Raw genomic sequence first — 17,561 nt, forward strand, 5'->3', positions numbered from 1 at the left:
ACATTAACTACACGCTTTCAGGAGGGGAGAGGTAGTTTCCATGGGGACAAATGCCTGTAAATGGCCCATCAATATCGCACCTGGCTAGCTATTCACTCACTTTCTCACAGGTGTGGGGGAAGGTCAGAGAATCCAAATCTCCTTCCCCTCTGCATTTACAATACAATGCTATCTGCCATCCTGGTTTTGATGCTAATCACACAAGTACAAAGATCATTTTCAAAATTTCTCTACACGCTTAGCCCAAATTAATAAAATGTTCTTTAAGCTTCCTAAAATATTAATATTAATTCTGTAGCTTTTGGTACCTTACAACAAAATCAATCTCTTTTTCTTCTTTCTTTACAATTTTATTTTATTATTTTTATTTATGAGGCTAAGTCAGTGTCATCTTTGCCTGAAATACTTTTTTTCTTAAATATCTTCCTTACTTCCATTTCTACCCTAATAAATTCTCTTTAAAACAAACAAGCAAAGTTTAATCTAGTTGTTTTTAATACTTTCTTTAACCTGGCATTATTCTTACACAAAATCCATACTCCTCATTGGCCCGCTATAACTTAGTTTTCCCTATTTCTACAAACACATCTTTAATATTTTTTTCTACCACTGGTTATGCTATAGCCATACTAGTCACCTTTTTGCCCTTGCAAATTGAAAGCCCTTCTGTATGAAAGGCTTTTTGTATGTCATTGCACTTGTGTTTCACTCTGCCTGCAATGCTTGCTGTTCCTCCACCCAGATAGATCCTTTCAGTCAAGGCTTTGCACAAAAGTTAATTCTGAAAGAAGTCTTCCCTGATCATCCAGTCTCAAGCTTCCACTCCACTTAAATTTACCACAATATCAACATAGTTTATATATTTATATATTTACTTGTTTATTTTTCTCCTATATTAAAATTAAAATCAGTAGAGTAAAAACCCTTACCTGGAGTCTTTGCTGACAAATTTGAAGCAATAAGGATAGTGTGTAGAACATAGTAAGCACACAATAAATGCTTCTTTCATGGAATAAGAAAAAAATAAATTAGAATGTGCCATGAACCAGCATGGTTAGTAATTTCAGGTCCTGAGTGGGAATGGCACGGAATTAAGAAAATATACTTAAAGAATAAAAGGATGGACTCAGGAGCTTCTGCAATGCTGATGGCAAGAACAGAGCGCCCTCCAAACCTGCTTCATGCTTTATTTATAGGGCAAAGTGGGCCATTAGCAAATCAAAGAGATTGCTGATCACATTTCCAAGGCAACCCAAGAATTTTACCAAGTGCAGAAAACCCCAACCATACATAACATCTTAACTTCATAAAACAAAGGATAAAAGAAACTTGTTTCCAGTCTTTCCAGGGGACATGGAGGGGGGGTTAAGATGAGTATAAACAATCCAGCACCACAGCTTAATAGCCTTTAGTAACTTCATAGAACAAGTGAGGTGGGGCATTGTGCAGACTGTCAGTTTACTGGGAGTTCCCCACACCTTTGTCCCCCAAAAATCTAAACTGCAAAGACCATGTTAGCTTTCGGTCCCCAACAAGAATATTTATCTTCTAGCTCAATGTTATTTTTATGTGGATTTGGCTAACCTTCATGAAAATTCTGATTGAAACATAGTACCTTGGTGTTGCAGAATATCTTTTAGGTAAATATATCCAAATTATACAAAGCCCATGAGTATAGTTTGATGTAAAGAGAATCTGACACAGAATATAAAATAAGTCATGAGAAAAATAAAAGACAACATACTGAATTTCATAGGCAGGAAATGAGAATATAGGGCAACATCAACTACACACATCAACACTTTTTCTATTTTGATTCTCTGCAGGGCTCTGAGAAGTTCTGTTTTCTCCCAACATAGAAAAAAATCAGAATGAATGTGATGTAATAATATTTCTCTTAGAGAATGATTTTATTGTTGTTGGGATCCCTTAAATTAGTTGTGATTCACAACTTCTTTAAAATAAGTAAGAGGTGAGTGTTGCACTTGCCAGGTAAAACAAACACTGGAGACGTTTGGAGAGTTTTAGACAAAGTTTTATGGCCAAGAGAAAAGAAAAAAAGCAAACCTGCGCAGGGGTGAGCTCAGGTGGCAGTCACCAGAGTCACACAGAGCGCCTACAGTCTAGGGGTTTTTATAGCGTAGCAAGCAAGCGGTTCATACAGAAGCGAATTTTGCGTTTAGCAATTGGCTCCCCCAAATTAAATTTTAGTCACGTGCCTTAGTAACCAGTCATACAGTTGAAAGCCCCCAGCTGGAAATGTCCCTATCTATCCTCTAGGATGTGGTTACACTAATCATCTTAGGAGTTTTTACGACTTCCTTATCTCAAGGACTCATCAGTTCCTAGTCATCCTGGGAGTCTAACGACTTCCTTATCTCAAGGACTCATCTGTTCCGGGGATGAGTTGTACTTACTGGACTAGTTCCTTTGAAGTTATTTCCAAAGCCCATTAATGTATTTTATGGCCTTTATTCGAATGTCACATTTCCTCCTCTTCTTTGTACTAGTTAAATCATTAACTATAATGGAGATTCTTCGACTACACTAAGGCGTTGGTAGGGCTGAGATAAAACCATTATTTTGACTGTTTCTATTCTTTCTTTAATAAAAGCAAATAACTTGTTAAGGATTATGGGTCCAATAGTGAGGGCCAACAACAGTATTAACAATGGTCCCGCTAGTGTAGTTATCAATGTAGTTAGCCAAGGTGACAGTTTGAATATAGAGGTGAACCAATCTAAATTGTCATTATTTTGCTGAATGTGCTCTGCTAACTGTTTTATCTTATCTATTTTATCCTGGATTTCATTGCTGTTATCAGTTAAATTAAAACAACACATTCCTTTTACTTTTTCACAACCCTGGTGGTGAAATAATAGTAGATAATCAATAGCTGCACGATTATCTAAAATAGCTTGACGTAATTGCTGCTGTTCATTATTTAAAAGAGCTAATGCTTGAGACGTTTCGTTGATACTTTTAGCTAAGTTGCAAGCTAAATGCTGGATTTGTCTATGATTATAAGCACCCCATACTAGATTCCCTACAACACTTAAAATTATGGCATATCCTTCAGCTTCTGACAATAATCGTACTTCATTATGACATTCAGGTCCTACAGGGAGGGAGGCAGCACGCCTACTGTGAAGAGTGGTATTGTGCTCAAGAAGTAGCAAATCATTCTTATTAGGTAAGAAAGTAGCAATCCTAGATAAACAACAAGTGGTGTCAGTAAGATTAGGGGGAATATAATTATACGTCATAGAGTTACAGGTAAAGAACCATCCAGTAGGCAAGGTAATATAGCCATAAATGGAAGGGTATTTGATAGTATTATTACAGGGTAAAAAACTAGGGATCGTCTTACAATTTTTGCTACAATTAACAAAAAGAACACAAGTATCATTGGGTACAATAATGCTATGGGGAGTATAAATCTGTAATGCATGGCTTGGCAACTGATAAGAAGCTTTTCCCCAATTTGCTAAATCTAGATAAGTTACAGTCTTATTAGGGATACTGGAGAAGAAAGTTAAATTCCTTATGTCAGCTGCCGATTTACATACCGGACGTAAACATTTTCCTAGCATGAAATGAGTATGACTATCCTGTTCAAGGCAAAACGATGAGACATTTAGGGTGCATGCTAAAGCTACCCATAAATTCTCTGGATGATTCAGGGTTTCCTGGAAAGCAGGTACTGGTTTAATGCTGTACAACATGTAAAAGAAAACTATTGCTACGATTAGGGTAAGAACCGCACTTTTAAGGGATTGTGGGGATCCGCTTTGACTCTCCATTTTGTTTTCTTTAAGCCCGGTTCTTGAGCTAATTTTACATGTGACAGATGAATCCAGTAAGGTTTTTCAGCTATCCTCACAGCCGTGGGCGTGCTGAACAGTACCTGAAACGGTCCTTGCCACCGAGCGTCAAGGTTCCCGCGATGGTGGTTAAGAATCCATACCCATTGTCCTGGCTCCGGTGGAGTTGTCAGTGGAAGTCCTTTGAGTGTGGTCCTTCTGCTGGTCTCTAAGCGCCCGTACTTCTGCACGTATCAGTTGTAATGCCTGTAAGGACTTTAGAAAACTCTGATTAGAAACCTCAATTTCTTCCCTTGTTATTTGTGGAACCAAAGGAGTTGGTTGCCCATACACTAACTCATAAGGAGTCCATTTTCCTGTATAAGGTGTATTTCGAACCCTATATAGTGCAAAAGGGAGTAGCTCTACCCAATTTTCGCCAGTCTCCTCTCTTAATTTTAGTCTCTTTAAGGGTTCTATTCATCCTCTCAACTTGCCCTGAACTTTGAGGCCCATAAATGCAATGTAATTTCCAATTGATCCCTAATCTTTTTGCCAATTCCTGTGATATTTTGGACACAAAAGCAGGTCCATTATCTGACCCCACAGCAATGGGGATGCCATATCGTGGAATGATTTCTCTCAAAAGTATTTTACAAACTGTTGAAGCAGTTTCTCCTTTTGTTGGAAAAGCCTCAGTCCATCCAGTAAAGGTGTCTATTAGAACCAACAAATATTTATAGCCTAATTTCCCTAGAGCCATTTCGGTAAAATCTACTTCCCATAGTTCTCCAGGAGCTTTTCCTTGGTGCCTAATGAGAGGAGGTAATTTCTTGTTGACAGCATTTACTTTGGCGCAGGCCTGACATCTAGACACAACAAAGTGTATAATATCTCTGATTTCTGCTCCCTCATAATATTTTCTTACTAAATGTTCTAGTTTTTGTTGCCCTAAGTGGGAGCTGCTATGTATTTCTTGAATTATTTGTCTTAAAACTCCTTGTGGTAGGTATATTCTGCTGTCTGGTAATTCTATCCATCCCTGTTTACTTTTCTTACCCCCTAGTTGCTTACCTTTCTCTTCTTCCTTTGGCTCATACCTCGGTTCTATTTGTAAAGTAGGGGGTGGGATGAGCAGCAGTTGGTTAGTGTGTTCCTCCTCTTCTGCTGCATTCCGTGCCGCTTGATCAGCAAAATGGTTTCCTTTTACTATAGGGGAATCCCCCTTTTGATGTCCTTTGCAATGTATTATTGCCACCTTTTTGGGCAACCAAATGGCTTCTAATAGAGCTAAAATCTCATTCTTGTTTTTAATTTCCTTTCCTGCAGCAGTCAACAACCCACGCTCCCGGTAGATGGTGCCATGTACATGGGCAGTGGCAAAGGCATATCTACTGTCTGTATAAATGTTGGAACTTTTCCCTTCAGCAATTCTAAGGGCCTGTGTGAGTCCGATAAGCTCAGCCCGTTGTGCAGATGTGCCTTTAGGCAGTGCCTTTTTCCATAACACAGTATCTTGAGTGGTCACCGCAGTTCCAGCATACCTCTGCCCATCCCGAACATAGCTACTTCCATCTGTGAACAAAGTTAAATCTGCCTTCTCGTAGGCCTGATCCCATAGATCTGGTCTGGCTCCTGTAATGGTGTCTAATATTTGTCCACAGTTATGGATCACCGATGGGTCTGGCAACGGGAGCAATGTAGCAGGATTCAAGGCTGTTGTTTTCAAAAATTGTATCGTGGGGGGGGGGGTTCAACAACTGTGCCTGGTACTCTGTTAGTCGGGCATTTGAGATCCACCTATCCGGTGGGGCCCGCAGCACTTGTTCTAAATAGTGTTCTCCAATGACCTGAATATCTTGACCCCAAAGTCAGTTTACTGGCCTCCTTAACAAGGATGGAGGTAGCAGCAAGTGCTCTCAAACAATTTGGCCAACCTGATGACACAGGATCTAGTCTTCTGGACAGATAGGCTATTGGTCTTTTCCAAGGTCCCAGTTCTTGACAGAGGACCCCTAGAGCAATGCCCTTCTTCTCAGTCACAAATAATTGAAAAGGCTTAGACAAATCTGGCAGGGTTAATGCCGGGGCTGCAACTAGGGCCTTCTTGAGTTTTTGAAAAGATTCTCGAGCCTCCTCTGTCCATACAAATTGTTCCTCTTTTCCCCGTGTTAACTCATGCAAAGGTTTGGCCAGCTCTGCAAATCCTAGTATCCAAAGTCTGCAATATCCCACGGCACCCAAAAATTCTCGTACTTGCCTCTTACTTACAGGTTCAGGAATCTGTAATATAGTCTGAATTCTTTGGCTAGACAAGCCACGTGGTCCCCCCCTCAAGTCATACCCCAAGTAACTCACGGTTTGGGTGACAATTTGGGCTTTCTTAGCAGATATTCGATAGCCCATCCGTTGCAGTTCTTGGAGTAGTTCCAATGTAGCTTCTCGGCAACTCTCCTGGTTTGGGGCTGCGATAAGGAGATCGTCCACATACTGCAGCAGCACAATTGAAGAGTGGCCGGCTCAAAACTCCTGTAAGTCTTTGCACAAAGCCTCATTAAATATGGTTGGTGAATTCTTAAAACCCTGAGGGAACCTAGTCCAAGTGTATTGGCCTGAAAGTCCATTCTCAGGATCATTCCACTCAAAGGCAAACATTTCCTGGCTTTGCTTTGCTAATGGAATGCAAAAGAAGGCATCTTTCAAATCTAATACTGAATAAAAAACATGAGTCGGCGGCAATGAACTCAATAGGGTATAGGGGTTTGGCACAGTAGGATGTATGGTCTCTACCCGAGCATTCACTTCACGCAGGTCCTGCACTGGGCGATAGTCCTGAGTTCCAGGCTTTTGTACTGGCAGCAGAGGAGTGTTCCAGGCAGATTGGCACTCCCGGAGAATCCCGGCTCCCAATAAGCGCCTCAAGTACTGTGCTATGCCCTGTTTAGCCCGAGCAGGTACAGGATACTCTCTGATGCATACTGGGCTGGCATCGCTCTGTCACAGCACTACGACAGGCGGCTGATGTACTGCCAATCCCAGAGGATTGTTTTCTGCCCAAACTCCAGGAACCTGCTGCTTTACTTCCTCAGGGATGCCTGTAAACCCGCTCTTACCTTCCTGGAGGGAGGCAATCAGGTATTCTTCTGATATTGGCACAGTCACTATTACCTTGCCTTCTGTATTCTTCTCCTGGTTGAAGGTTATTGTTGCTTGAAATTTTTGCAACAAATCTCATCCCAGCAGCGGGTAAGGGCAGTCTGGAATAATCAGGAATGAATGAGTAATAGTCCCTCGCGCCAGGTCTGTAATCCGAGCAGTGGCTCGAGGATATGAGACAGCCTTGCCAGTGACCCCTATTACCTTTGTGGATTCCTTTTGTAATGTCCCAAGTGGTCTCTTTAGGACAGAATAAGTAGCCCCGTGTCAACTAGAAAGGTAGTTGGTTTCCCCTCTATTGACAGTGTGACCATAGGCTCCTGGGGGCCAACAGAAATGGAGCCTTGGCCCCATCAGTCTAATTGGAGCAAAACTTGTGAGCTTTGTTCTTGATTTACGGCCTGTAGCTTAGGGCAATCCTTCTTCCAATGACCTTTTTCCTTGCAATAAGCACACTGATCTTTATCTAGTTGCTTCTGTGGGAAAGTTCCCTTCTTTCCCTTAAAGGGCTGTTGTTTCCCTTTTGGTCCTTTTGATTGCTGTGCCAAGAGTAGTTTTACAGCTGCTCTTCCTAACTCAGGGTCATCACGATTGACATAGACTCTCTGTGCTATTTCTAATAGTTCACTCCTATTCTTTCCCTCAAATCCTTCTATTTTCTGAAGCTTCTTTCTAATGTCTGGGGTTGCCTGAGTGACGAAGGCTATGTTTATTAGCCTCCGATTTTCCTCTGCCTCAGGATCAATAGGGGTATAAACCCGGTAGGCCTCCATTAGCCGTCTAAATATGCAGCAGGGGACTCATCCCTTCCCTGAATTACCTCACCTACCTTACTAAAGTTGGTTGGTTTCTTAGCAGCTGCTTTTATTCCCCTTAATAGAGCCCGGCGATATTGGGTAAGTGATTCCCTATCCCTGATATTGTTTGGATTCCAATTGGGGGGGCTCCTGGGGAGCGTCCTCTCTAGTTCCCTTTCAGTGCCCCCATCTTCCCTAAATGCTTTTTCAGCTTCTCGGCCAATGCGGGTTCTTTCTTCCATTGTGAACAGAGTGTGCAAAAGCTGCTGACAATCATCCCAAGTTGGTTGATGGGTCCTGAAAACAGTCTCAAGCAAAGAAATTAACCCCTGGGGTTTCTCTGCAAACGACGGGTTCTGCTGTTTCCAATTATAAAGGTCACTAGTAGAGAAAGGAATATAAATCATTCGGGACGGTGCATGTGGTCCTTCATCTAGTAGGGGCAGCACCTCCCTAAGAGGTAACATTGGGGCACTTCCAGCAAAGGGAGGTTGAGCATAAGGGGTTCCCCCCCGAGTGTGGGGAGGACTCTGGACATTCTCAGGCACAGTTGAATCTGGCTCCTTGGGCTTCTGATAAGGAGGAGGATAATTTACAGGGTCTACTATATCCTCAGTAACGTCAGGAAGGACCGGATACGATTTGGGAGGCTCTTTTTCAGGTGCAGGTGGAGCGGAGGGAAGGCGAGGCTTAATGTCCGCTGCACTCACACAAATAGCTCTCTTAACCTTTTGATTAGCTTTTATGCACCTCTTAATGTACCCAGGTTTGTCTGTAGCTATATCTATCCAAATATCTATATACACATATTGATCTGGATGAGGCACCTGATATATAATGGCTCTTACTGCAAAAACTATGGGCAGATCAAAGGTTCCTTCAGATGGCCATCCAACCTTAAGAGATGGCCACTCCACTTGGCTTAAGGTCCGGAGAGTTTCTCGATCAGGTGGAGGTCCCCCATAACCCTGGGCTCTCTTCTGAAAATCAGAGAAGTTACTTAAAATGCAATCAAGAGGGGATTTAAGTGTAAATTCTTGCTGTCCCATCTCGCGGTACTTGTTCTTCTTAGCCTGGTATGCTTCTAGTCCTACAAAGACAACACACAGGATTCCCCACCCTATAAGCAGGGTGATCCAGATAGATGAACATTGATCACACTGTACTGGCAAACAAATTAACACCAAACACAACAGTGCAGCAAATCCCAGGAGGGCAATACACAAAATTTCCCACTCAGTCATTCAGGCCAAACAAACAACAAGACAGCAGCACGGAACGGCGCGAGTGAGCTCACTACTTTAAAACGATCGATCAATTTCAGACAGAAACAGAAACCTCGGCCAGCAGCGTCCTGCCTTTGGCCCGAGTGTCTGGGCGGGTCACTGACAGCGTCCTGTCTGCCACCACAGACTGTAAGTGCTCCGGAGCCAGATTACAAAAACAAGAAATTCTACAACAAAATACTCACCAGCTCAAGCTGTTCCGCCTGTCCCCAGTCAAAATTCCCGTAATGGGCATCCCGGGCGAGCCCCCATAAATGTTGCACTCACCAGGTAAAACAAACACTGGAGACGTTTGGAGAGTTTTAGACAAAGTTTTATGGCCAAGAGAAAAGAAAAAAAGCAAACCTGCGCAGGGGTGAGCTCAGGTGGCAGTCACCAGAGTCACACCGAGCGCCTACAGTCTAGGGGTTTTTATAGCATAGCAAGCAAGCGGTTCATTCAGAAGCGAATTTTGCATTTAGCAATTGGCTCCCCCAAATTAAATTTTAGTCACATGCCTTAGTAACCAGTCATACAGTTGAAAGCCCCCAGCTGGAAATGTCCCTATCTATCCTCTAGGATGTGGTTACACTAATCATCTTAGGAGTTTTTACGACTTCCTTATCTCAAGGACTCATCAGTTCCTAGTCATCCTGGGAGTCTAACGACTTCCTTATCTCAAGGACTCATCTGTTCCGGGGATGAGTTGTACTTACTGGACTAGTTCCTTTGAAGTTATTTCCAAAGCCCATTAATGTATTTTATGGCCTTTATTCGAATGTCACAGTGAGATGTAGCCACAATCTTTAGAAGGCTTATAAAAGTTTACTTATTTATTTATTATTATTTACCCATTCCTGTCTCTCCATAGTCCCATCCATTAAGACCAGATTTTACCTGGATAGACCATAAACTGGTTGTAAATTAGCAAGGTCTTAGCACTCATTGGTTATAAGACTACAAAGGGAAGGTATTTCTGTCTATTTTAGCTAATATAATAGCGAATTATAATATAATTTACTAACATAATTAGTAAATTTATTAATTTATCTCCAGGACCTTGAACATATACCCATTGCCTAGAATATAAAAGGTACTTAAATAATTACTGAATAAATTGTCTTGTTCATTCTTCAGACTAATGAAAAGTCTTGATCTAATTATAATACACTCAACTAGCTTAACTTCTTTAGGGAGTAATGTTCATCAAACAGTTAAAAATAAATCAAATTGGTGTGTGTGTGTGTGTGTGTGCATGCACGCATGCATGAGCACAATATGCCCTTTCTCTCATCTAATAATTGGTAGGATACATAGACATGAGCAGAAATATTTTTACACTGGAAAATGAAACTAGCAGTCTGAATAAACCAAACTTACGTGAAAGAATATGACCACTAAATGTATGAGGAGTTAGTTGACAAAAATTTTGACATCCTTGAAATAGAGAAAGCACTATGTTGTATCCTAGGGGATTTTTAAGCCTTTAAGTCTAATTGCATAGCCCATGGGCTTCTTGGACTGTCTGTTGTCGCTTTGTGGTAAGGTACCATAGAATTAAAAAATTAATATTGATATTTTGGGAGAGTCAGGTTTCTTGTCTTCTCCTTTCTGTAGGGAATGAGAGAAAAGGAATGTGGACATTTCCTGGCTTGCAGAGACATACTGTGTAGAAAACCCCCTTTTACTAGGAAGCTTAAAGGACATTTTATAATTTAGGATAAGAATACAGAGAAATTTTATAAATATGATTTTTATACTTGTGTGTGATTAACACCAGGTCAGGATGGCTGATGGCATTGTATTGTAGATGAAAAGGGGAAAGGGAGGATTAGGCAGACCTTTCTTTTTCCTCTCCTTTCTTTAATGGGTCATTCACAGATGCTTATCCCCTGGGCACCATGTAGGCTTCCCGTCCCATCCTGAAGGCATATAGTTAATGTATAATTATATATACCTCTAAACAAAGGAATAGCAGATAAATACTGAAAGATTTAGAGATGTCTTTAATATGAAAAGCAACATTTTTCACTATTGTAATACCTTATAAGTTTTAACATGTAAATTTGTGTTTTATAAATCCTATAGAGGAATGTTATAAGCTTGCTAATGAATTATGTCATCTTGTCCTCCTCCTCCTTTTCCCCGCCAACCTGTGTGATCAAAGGTATATAGCCTGCCTCAGGGTTATAGTCTGGACAAGACAATTTGGGTCAGCTATGCCCCATGTTTTTCATATGTGGCCAGCATATTAATAAATCTCCTCCTTTAATAAAACTTCTTAAAAATTCATTTGGACTTTGTGTCTCTACGTAAACCCGGCGGAACATTACTTTACAACAACTTTATGTTGCTTTTCCCGTCTCTTTTAGGTTTCCCTCTGGGCTCTAAAGTGCAGTCTGAAACCAAGGGCATCTGGATGTGGTGTGCACCCCACCCGTCCAAACCAAACCACTCTGGTTCTTCTGGACACTGAGGGCCTGGGTGATGTGGAAAAGGTAAGACAAAAGGTCACAAACAGATCATTTTGATTCTAGATTTTCTCCTTATCTCTTCATGATCCTTTGTAATTTAACTATTGTGATCTATTCTTGAAATGTTGAAATCCAACTATATTGAATGAGACAGCAGACTTTGGCCCTTTTGAAACTCATATTTAAGTTAGATTTTTTTTTAATGTGGTATATTAGGTAAGATATTTTTGAGCACTGAAGTGAATAATTTTATGCATCTTCTCTACCTGCCTTCTGCTCTGTGTCAGTCAGACCAAATAACTATTTATTGCAGTCTACTCTCATTTTGTTTCTGCAGGTTTTTCTACTTGCGTGCTTCTCTCATTTCTTCATGTCCACATTCTACAAATCCTTTAACATTCAGAACAAAATGTTTTTCTAACTCCAGTATGTGCTGCTCCCCTTTGACAGATTCATTATTTTTATTTGACATAATGACTGTTGTTTTCAGTAAGATTCACTATTAATATATAACCTTTTAATTATATTGTCATCTTTATTGTATTTATTTTTCAAATGTTTGTAAATACCATGAGATAGTCATCTCAAGTATAACAATTATATTCATTTTTGTTTCCCTATAAGAAAAATATGTAACATTTAGTAATAGTTTATGAATTCTTAATTGGTTTTATTTTGAGAGTTCATTTGTGATTAACATAATAGATATTGTAGTTTAATTTTTCTTAAATGTGCAGTGTCACTTATGAATAACTAATTGTTCAAAATATTTTATTTAATCCCATTCAAACAAAAAGGATACTTTGAGGAAAGTATTAGACTTCTTTTATACTTAAGGAAACTAAGGTCATAAGAAATGTCAATGTAATTGCTAAAGCTGAGATTTGCCTTTAATTCTGATTTTAAAGATTTTTTTTGTACCAAATACACAATAATCTGAAATAAAAAATGAAAAAATAATTAAACAAATAACTGAATGAGTTTCTGAGGAGAAGACTTCTAAGTGTTTTTCAACATGTTTTCTAGGGCGATCCTAAGAATGACTCATGGATCTTCGCCCTGGCTGTACTTCTGAGTAGCTGCTTTGTCTACAACAGCATGAGCACCATCAACCATGATGCCTTGGAGAAACTACAGTATCCTCCCAGTTTTACTGAGAAATTGATGGGAATGGAGATCAAGTTAAGTTCCCCTTCCCTGTGATTGAGTGGCCTTTGGTGGCACAGAGGGAACCCAGGGCAAATAATAATGTTTATAATAATTTTTTTGAGGGAAATGTAGGAAGGGTGGGTAGGAAATTATTTTTCCTTAGCCAGGTCCTAGTAATGTGACAGAGCTCACAGAACTCATCAGGGCAAAGTCCTCCCCCACCCAGCGTGAAGTAAAAGATTCCACAGATTTTGTGAGTTTCTTCCCAGACTTTATCTGGACTGTACGGGATTTCACCCTGGAGCTGAAGTTAAATGGTCAACCTATCACAGAAGATCAGTACCTGGAGAATGCCTTGAAGCTGATTCCAGGTAACAGAGCATGGCTCAGCAGTGGATGGTCCAATAGAGGGTGGGAAGGAATAAACACTGTTTATTATCTCTAGGAGTTGCATATCTTAAGACTAGATCAAGCCCTAGGTTACTGGGACCTAGGTTGTTATTCATTGGTAAATTCTAATGACTATAGTTAAGCTCACCCAAGAATCCTGGGGCTTAATTTGTAGTAAAATTATTCACAATTAAAATTTACTTAAATAAAATGGATGCTAAAACTTTCCAAAGACAAGAAACCTGTGTTTTTCATTTTGTTTCTCCCTTTTTGTGTTGATGAAAACAATGAACTATACAGTTGTTAGACACAAAATTACAAGTACATATTTCCCTCAGTTCTTACCCTTCTCAAGTAGGAATATGGATTTCTAGTGCATGGATAGTTGTATCTTCTACAGAATGAATTTATATTCAATCAGTATATGTTTCCTTTCTTCCTTCTTTCCTTCTCTTCCTCTTTCCCTCTTACCTTCCCTCCTTTTCTTATTTTTTTCTTTGTCTTTCTTTTCTTTCTTTCTCTTTCTTTCTTTCTTTCTTTCTTTCTTTCTTTCTTTCTTTCTTTCTTTCTTTCTTTCTTTCTTTCTTTCTTTCTTTCTCTTTCTCTCTCTCTTTTTCTTTCTTTACTTTGTAAGTTGGGTATAATTGACATACAACTTGGATAGAACTTTCGCTGGCATGACCTCAGGGTGGTCACTGGCTCCTTCATTGCTGATAGGTTCCCTCAGATATTGGGCAGGAATTCCCTCATACAATTCTCCTATCTTCTCTGCATGGTCACTCTCTCTTCTTTGTTGTGAAGAAGCTGTTCGGTTGTCTCTCAGTTATTTCTCAGGAAGAATTGCTCTAAATATAAGTGCACATTTAGTGTGTTCATAGACCTACATCTTTTTTTAGTTTCTTGAGGTATAAAGTTAGGTTGTTTATTTGAGATTTTTCTTGTTTATTGCGGGAAACATTTACCACTATAAATTTTCCTGTCAGAACAGCTTTTGATATATCCCATATTTTGGTATGTTGTATTTCCATTTTCATTTGTCTCAAGAAACTTTTTAATTTCCTTTGATTTTTTCACTGACCCAGTCATTGGTGGTGCAGTAGCGTATTGATTAATCTCCCTCTGCTTGTGAAATTTTCAGTTCTCTTTTTGTAATTGATATTTTGTTGTTGTTGCTTTCTACCATTGTGGTAAAAAAGATGCTTGATATGAACTCAATCTTTCTAAATTCATTAGGATTTGTATTGTGACCTAACCTATGATAGATCCTAGAGAATTCATGTGTGCTTGAAAAGAACATGTGTTCTGACACTTTTATGTAAAATGTTTTGTATAGATCTTTTAAGTTCATCTGATCTAATGTGTCATTTAAGGTGCTTGTTTCTCTATCAATTTTCTGTCTACATGATATAAATGGAATATTCACATCATCACTATTATTGTATTGCTGCCTTCTGGGCTGAAAAATTTCTTCCCTTTAGGTCTGTTCACAATTGTTTTATATAATTAAAAGCATGAATAACTACAAATTTATATTTCTTTGTTGGGTTGACCTTATTATAATGCCTGTCTTTTTTGGTCTCTTATTATAGTCTTTGTCTGAAGTCTATTTTATCTAAGTATTGCTACCTCAGATTGTTTTTGGTTTTGGTTTTCAGTTGCGTGAAATAACTTTTAATCAACCTTCCACTTTCAGTCTGTGGTGCCCTTATATCTGAATTACATCTGAAGTAAGTCTCTTGTAGGCAGCATATAAATAGGTCTTGCTTTTTTATTCACTTAGCAACTCTATTTCTTTTCACTGAAGAATTAGTCCATTTACATTTAAAGTAATTATTGACAGATATTTACTTATTGCCATTTTGTTTATTTCCTTCCTTTCTTCTTTTCTTTCTTCCTTCCTTTGTGGTTTGATGACTTTCTTTAGAGGTATGATTAGATTCATTTCTCATTATCTTTTCTGTATCTATTATAAGTTTTTGTTGTGTGATTGCCATAAGGTTGACCTATAAGAATATATTTATAACTACTTATTTTAAGCTGATAACAATTTCCATTTGAACACATTCTAAACTCTACATTATTAGTTCACCTTACTCCCACTATGTTTTATGTTTTTGATATCACATTTTAAATCTTTTTATCTTGGGTATTACTTATTAATTATTATTGTTAAAATAATTATTACACTGGGGAACAATTTTTATTTTATTTTCTGTTGCATGAGGTTTTAGAACTTTTTCTATATATTTCTGCATCACTGATTCCAAATCTGAAATCTGTTTTTTTGGTGCATGCTCTAGTTTTTATGCAATTTTAATTTCTTTTTGTTACAGTTAATGGCATGCATTGGTTCTTAAATTGGAGTTAAAGGGCAGTGACTCTTGGATTGAACATAACCACAAGGCAGTTAATGTTTTACAAACATCACTTTTACATAATTGTAGTTGTTTTTAAATATAAAAAATTATTATCTGATAAAAACACCCTCTTATTTTGTTTTAAAATTGAATCATGGCTTCTTCGAATAGGCTTAAATGTAAGAATAGTCCTCACACCTTCTGCTATATATGTGACTGTTACACACTTCAATATAAAGGTGCAATATTTCATCATTTGTGACACGCGCATATATTGCCTATTTTCAAGTTCCCCTTGGCGATCAAGACAAGAATTGGCCTCCTCATATTGTGTGTCATAATTGTGAGAAAATGCTTCATGACTGGACAAAAGGAAAACGGAGAGGAATGCCTTTTGGTATTCCCATGGTTTGGCGTAAACCTAAGGACCACAGCAGTGACTGTTATTTCTGTCTGATCCATACAAAGGGCATCAGCAAGAAAAAATGGCATAATATCACATATCCTAATATTCCTTAAGAAGACAACCTATCCCACACTCTGAGACACTCCCGGTTCCAGTTTTCAATGGTTTTATTTCTTCTAAGGACAAAGAAAGTGAACATGGTGATCAAGTGTATTTTGATAAGATGCATGAGGAAATGGTTGCGGAATCTGAAGGGTCTTCTTCTGATGCCAAGCAGTCATTAACCCCTCAGCAGTTTAGCTAACCTGAAGTGAATGACTTAGTAAGAGCTTTGGGCCTATCAAAGAAAGCAGCTGAGTTATTAGCCTCCAGACTCCAAGAAAGGAATGTATTTCACTGGTCAGCTAAAGTATCCCATTTCAGGAAGCATGAACAAATTTTTGTGGACTTTTTTTCAGAAGACAAACACTTTGTTTAATGTCATGATATCAATAGTCTTTTCAGCCAGCTAGGTGTTACCACACACAGTCCAACAGAATGGTGGCTATTTCTTGACAGCTCTAAATGATGGCAGACTACTGCTGAAGCATCAATGAGATTGTCCTCAACAAGTACACAAACGCAAGAGCTACAAATGCAAATTTTTGCCTGAATAGAATTTAAATAAGCTTTGTACAAATTTTATGATAAAAGTAAGTGTTTTAATATGTTCTATTTTGAAATTGTAGACAAATTCTGATGCAATCATATCTTTTAGTGTATTAGTGTATTTACTGCATTATATAAATTATTATATTTTCACAAAGATGATGCCCAAGAAGACATTCTACTTCATTATATTAAACTAACTGTTGAAAATTTTACAATAAGATGAAAACCTAAATTCTTGAATTGCAAAAAAACTGTAGGTTACAGAGAAAAACTAATGTCAGATTTGAAATCAGCACACTCAAATTAGGTAAGAACAAGTGTTTCTGTGGATGCAACAAAAATTTTGTTCCCCAGTGTTAATTGTTTCTTTAACTTTCATACCTGCTTTGTAAATAATTAAGTAACTACTTCTACTATATAGTTACGTTTACCAGTAATATTTATACTTTCATGTTTTCTTGTTACTTATTAATGCATTTTCTTCTCAGCTTAAAGAATTTTATTTAACATTTCTTTTAAGGATAGTTTAATGGTGATGAACTCCTTTAGCTTTTGCTTACCTGCAAAACTCTATTTCTCCATTATTTCTGAATTTGCTGGCTAGAGTATTCTTGGTTGTACGTTGTTGTCTTTCAGCTCTTTGAATATATCTTGATCCTGCCTTCTGAGTTACAAAACTTCTGCTAAATAAATCTGCTTACAGTTTTACAGGGGTTTGCCTGTACATAACAAGTTGCTTTTTTCCAGCTGCTTTAAAAATTCTCTTCTTGTCATTATCTTTAGACACTTTAATTATAACATATCTTAGTTTAGGTCTCTTTGGGTTCACTTTAATTGAAACGTGCTTTTTCGATCTGGAAATTTGTTTTCTTCCTCAGGTTAGGGAAGTTTCCAACCATTTTTCTTCAAATTAATTTTCTGTTCTTTTTTCTCCATCTGAGATTCTTATATTGCAAATTTCAGTCAACTTAATGTTGTCCCATAAATCTCTTAAATTAACTTCATATATTTTTATTCAAAATATTATTTATATTTGTTTCTTAAGTGTAGTTGACACACAATATTATAGTACTTTCAGGTATGCAACATGATGATATTATATTTATATATGCC

At 38.3% G+C, this 17,561-nt stretch overlaps 1 protein-coding gene across 1 annotated transcript in view; it reads left to right on the forward strand.

Annotated features, from left to right (window-relative positions):
- Positions 1-17,561, forward strand: part of LOC136400346 (guanylate-binding protein 6-like) — a 51,762-nt gene that overhangs the window by 15,148 nt on the left and 19,053 nt on the right. The window contains 4 exon segments of the mRNA XM_066376856.1: positions 11,394-11,475; positions 11,477-11,519; positions 12,522-12,631; positions 12,819-13,015. Coding sequence (XP_066232953.1) covers positions 11,394-11,475; positions 11,477-11,519; positions 12,522-12,631; positions 12,819-13,015 — 432 coding nt within the window.

This window comes from Saccopteryx leptura, chromosome 3 (assembly GCF_036850995.1).
Source record: "Saccopteryx leptura isolate mSacLep1 chromosome 3, mSacLep1_pri_phased_curated, whole genome shotgun sequence".
In the NCBI taxonomy this organism is placed as follows: Eukaryota; Metazoa; Chordata; class Mammalia; order Chiroptera; family Emballonuridae; genus Saccopteryx; species Saccopteryx leptura.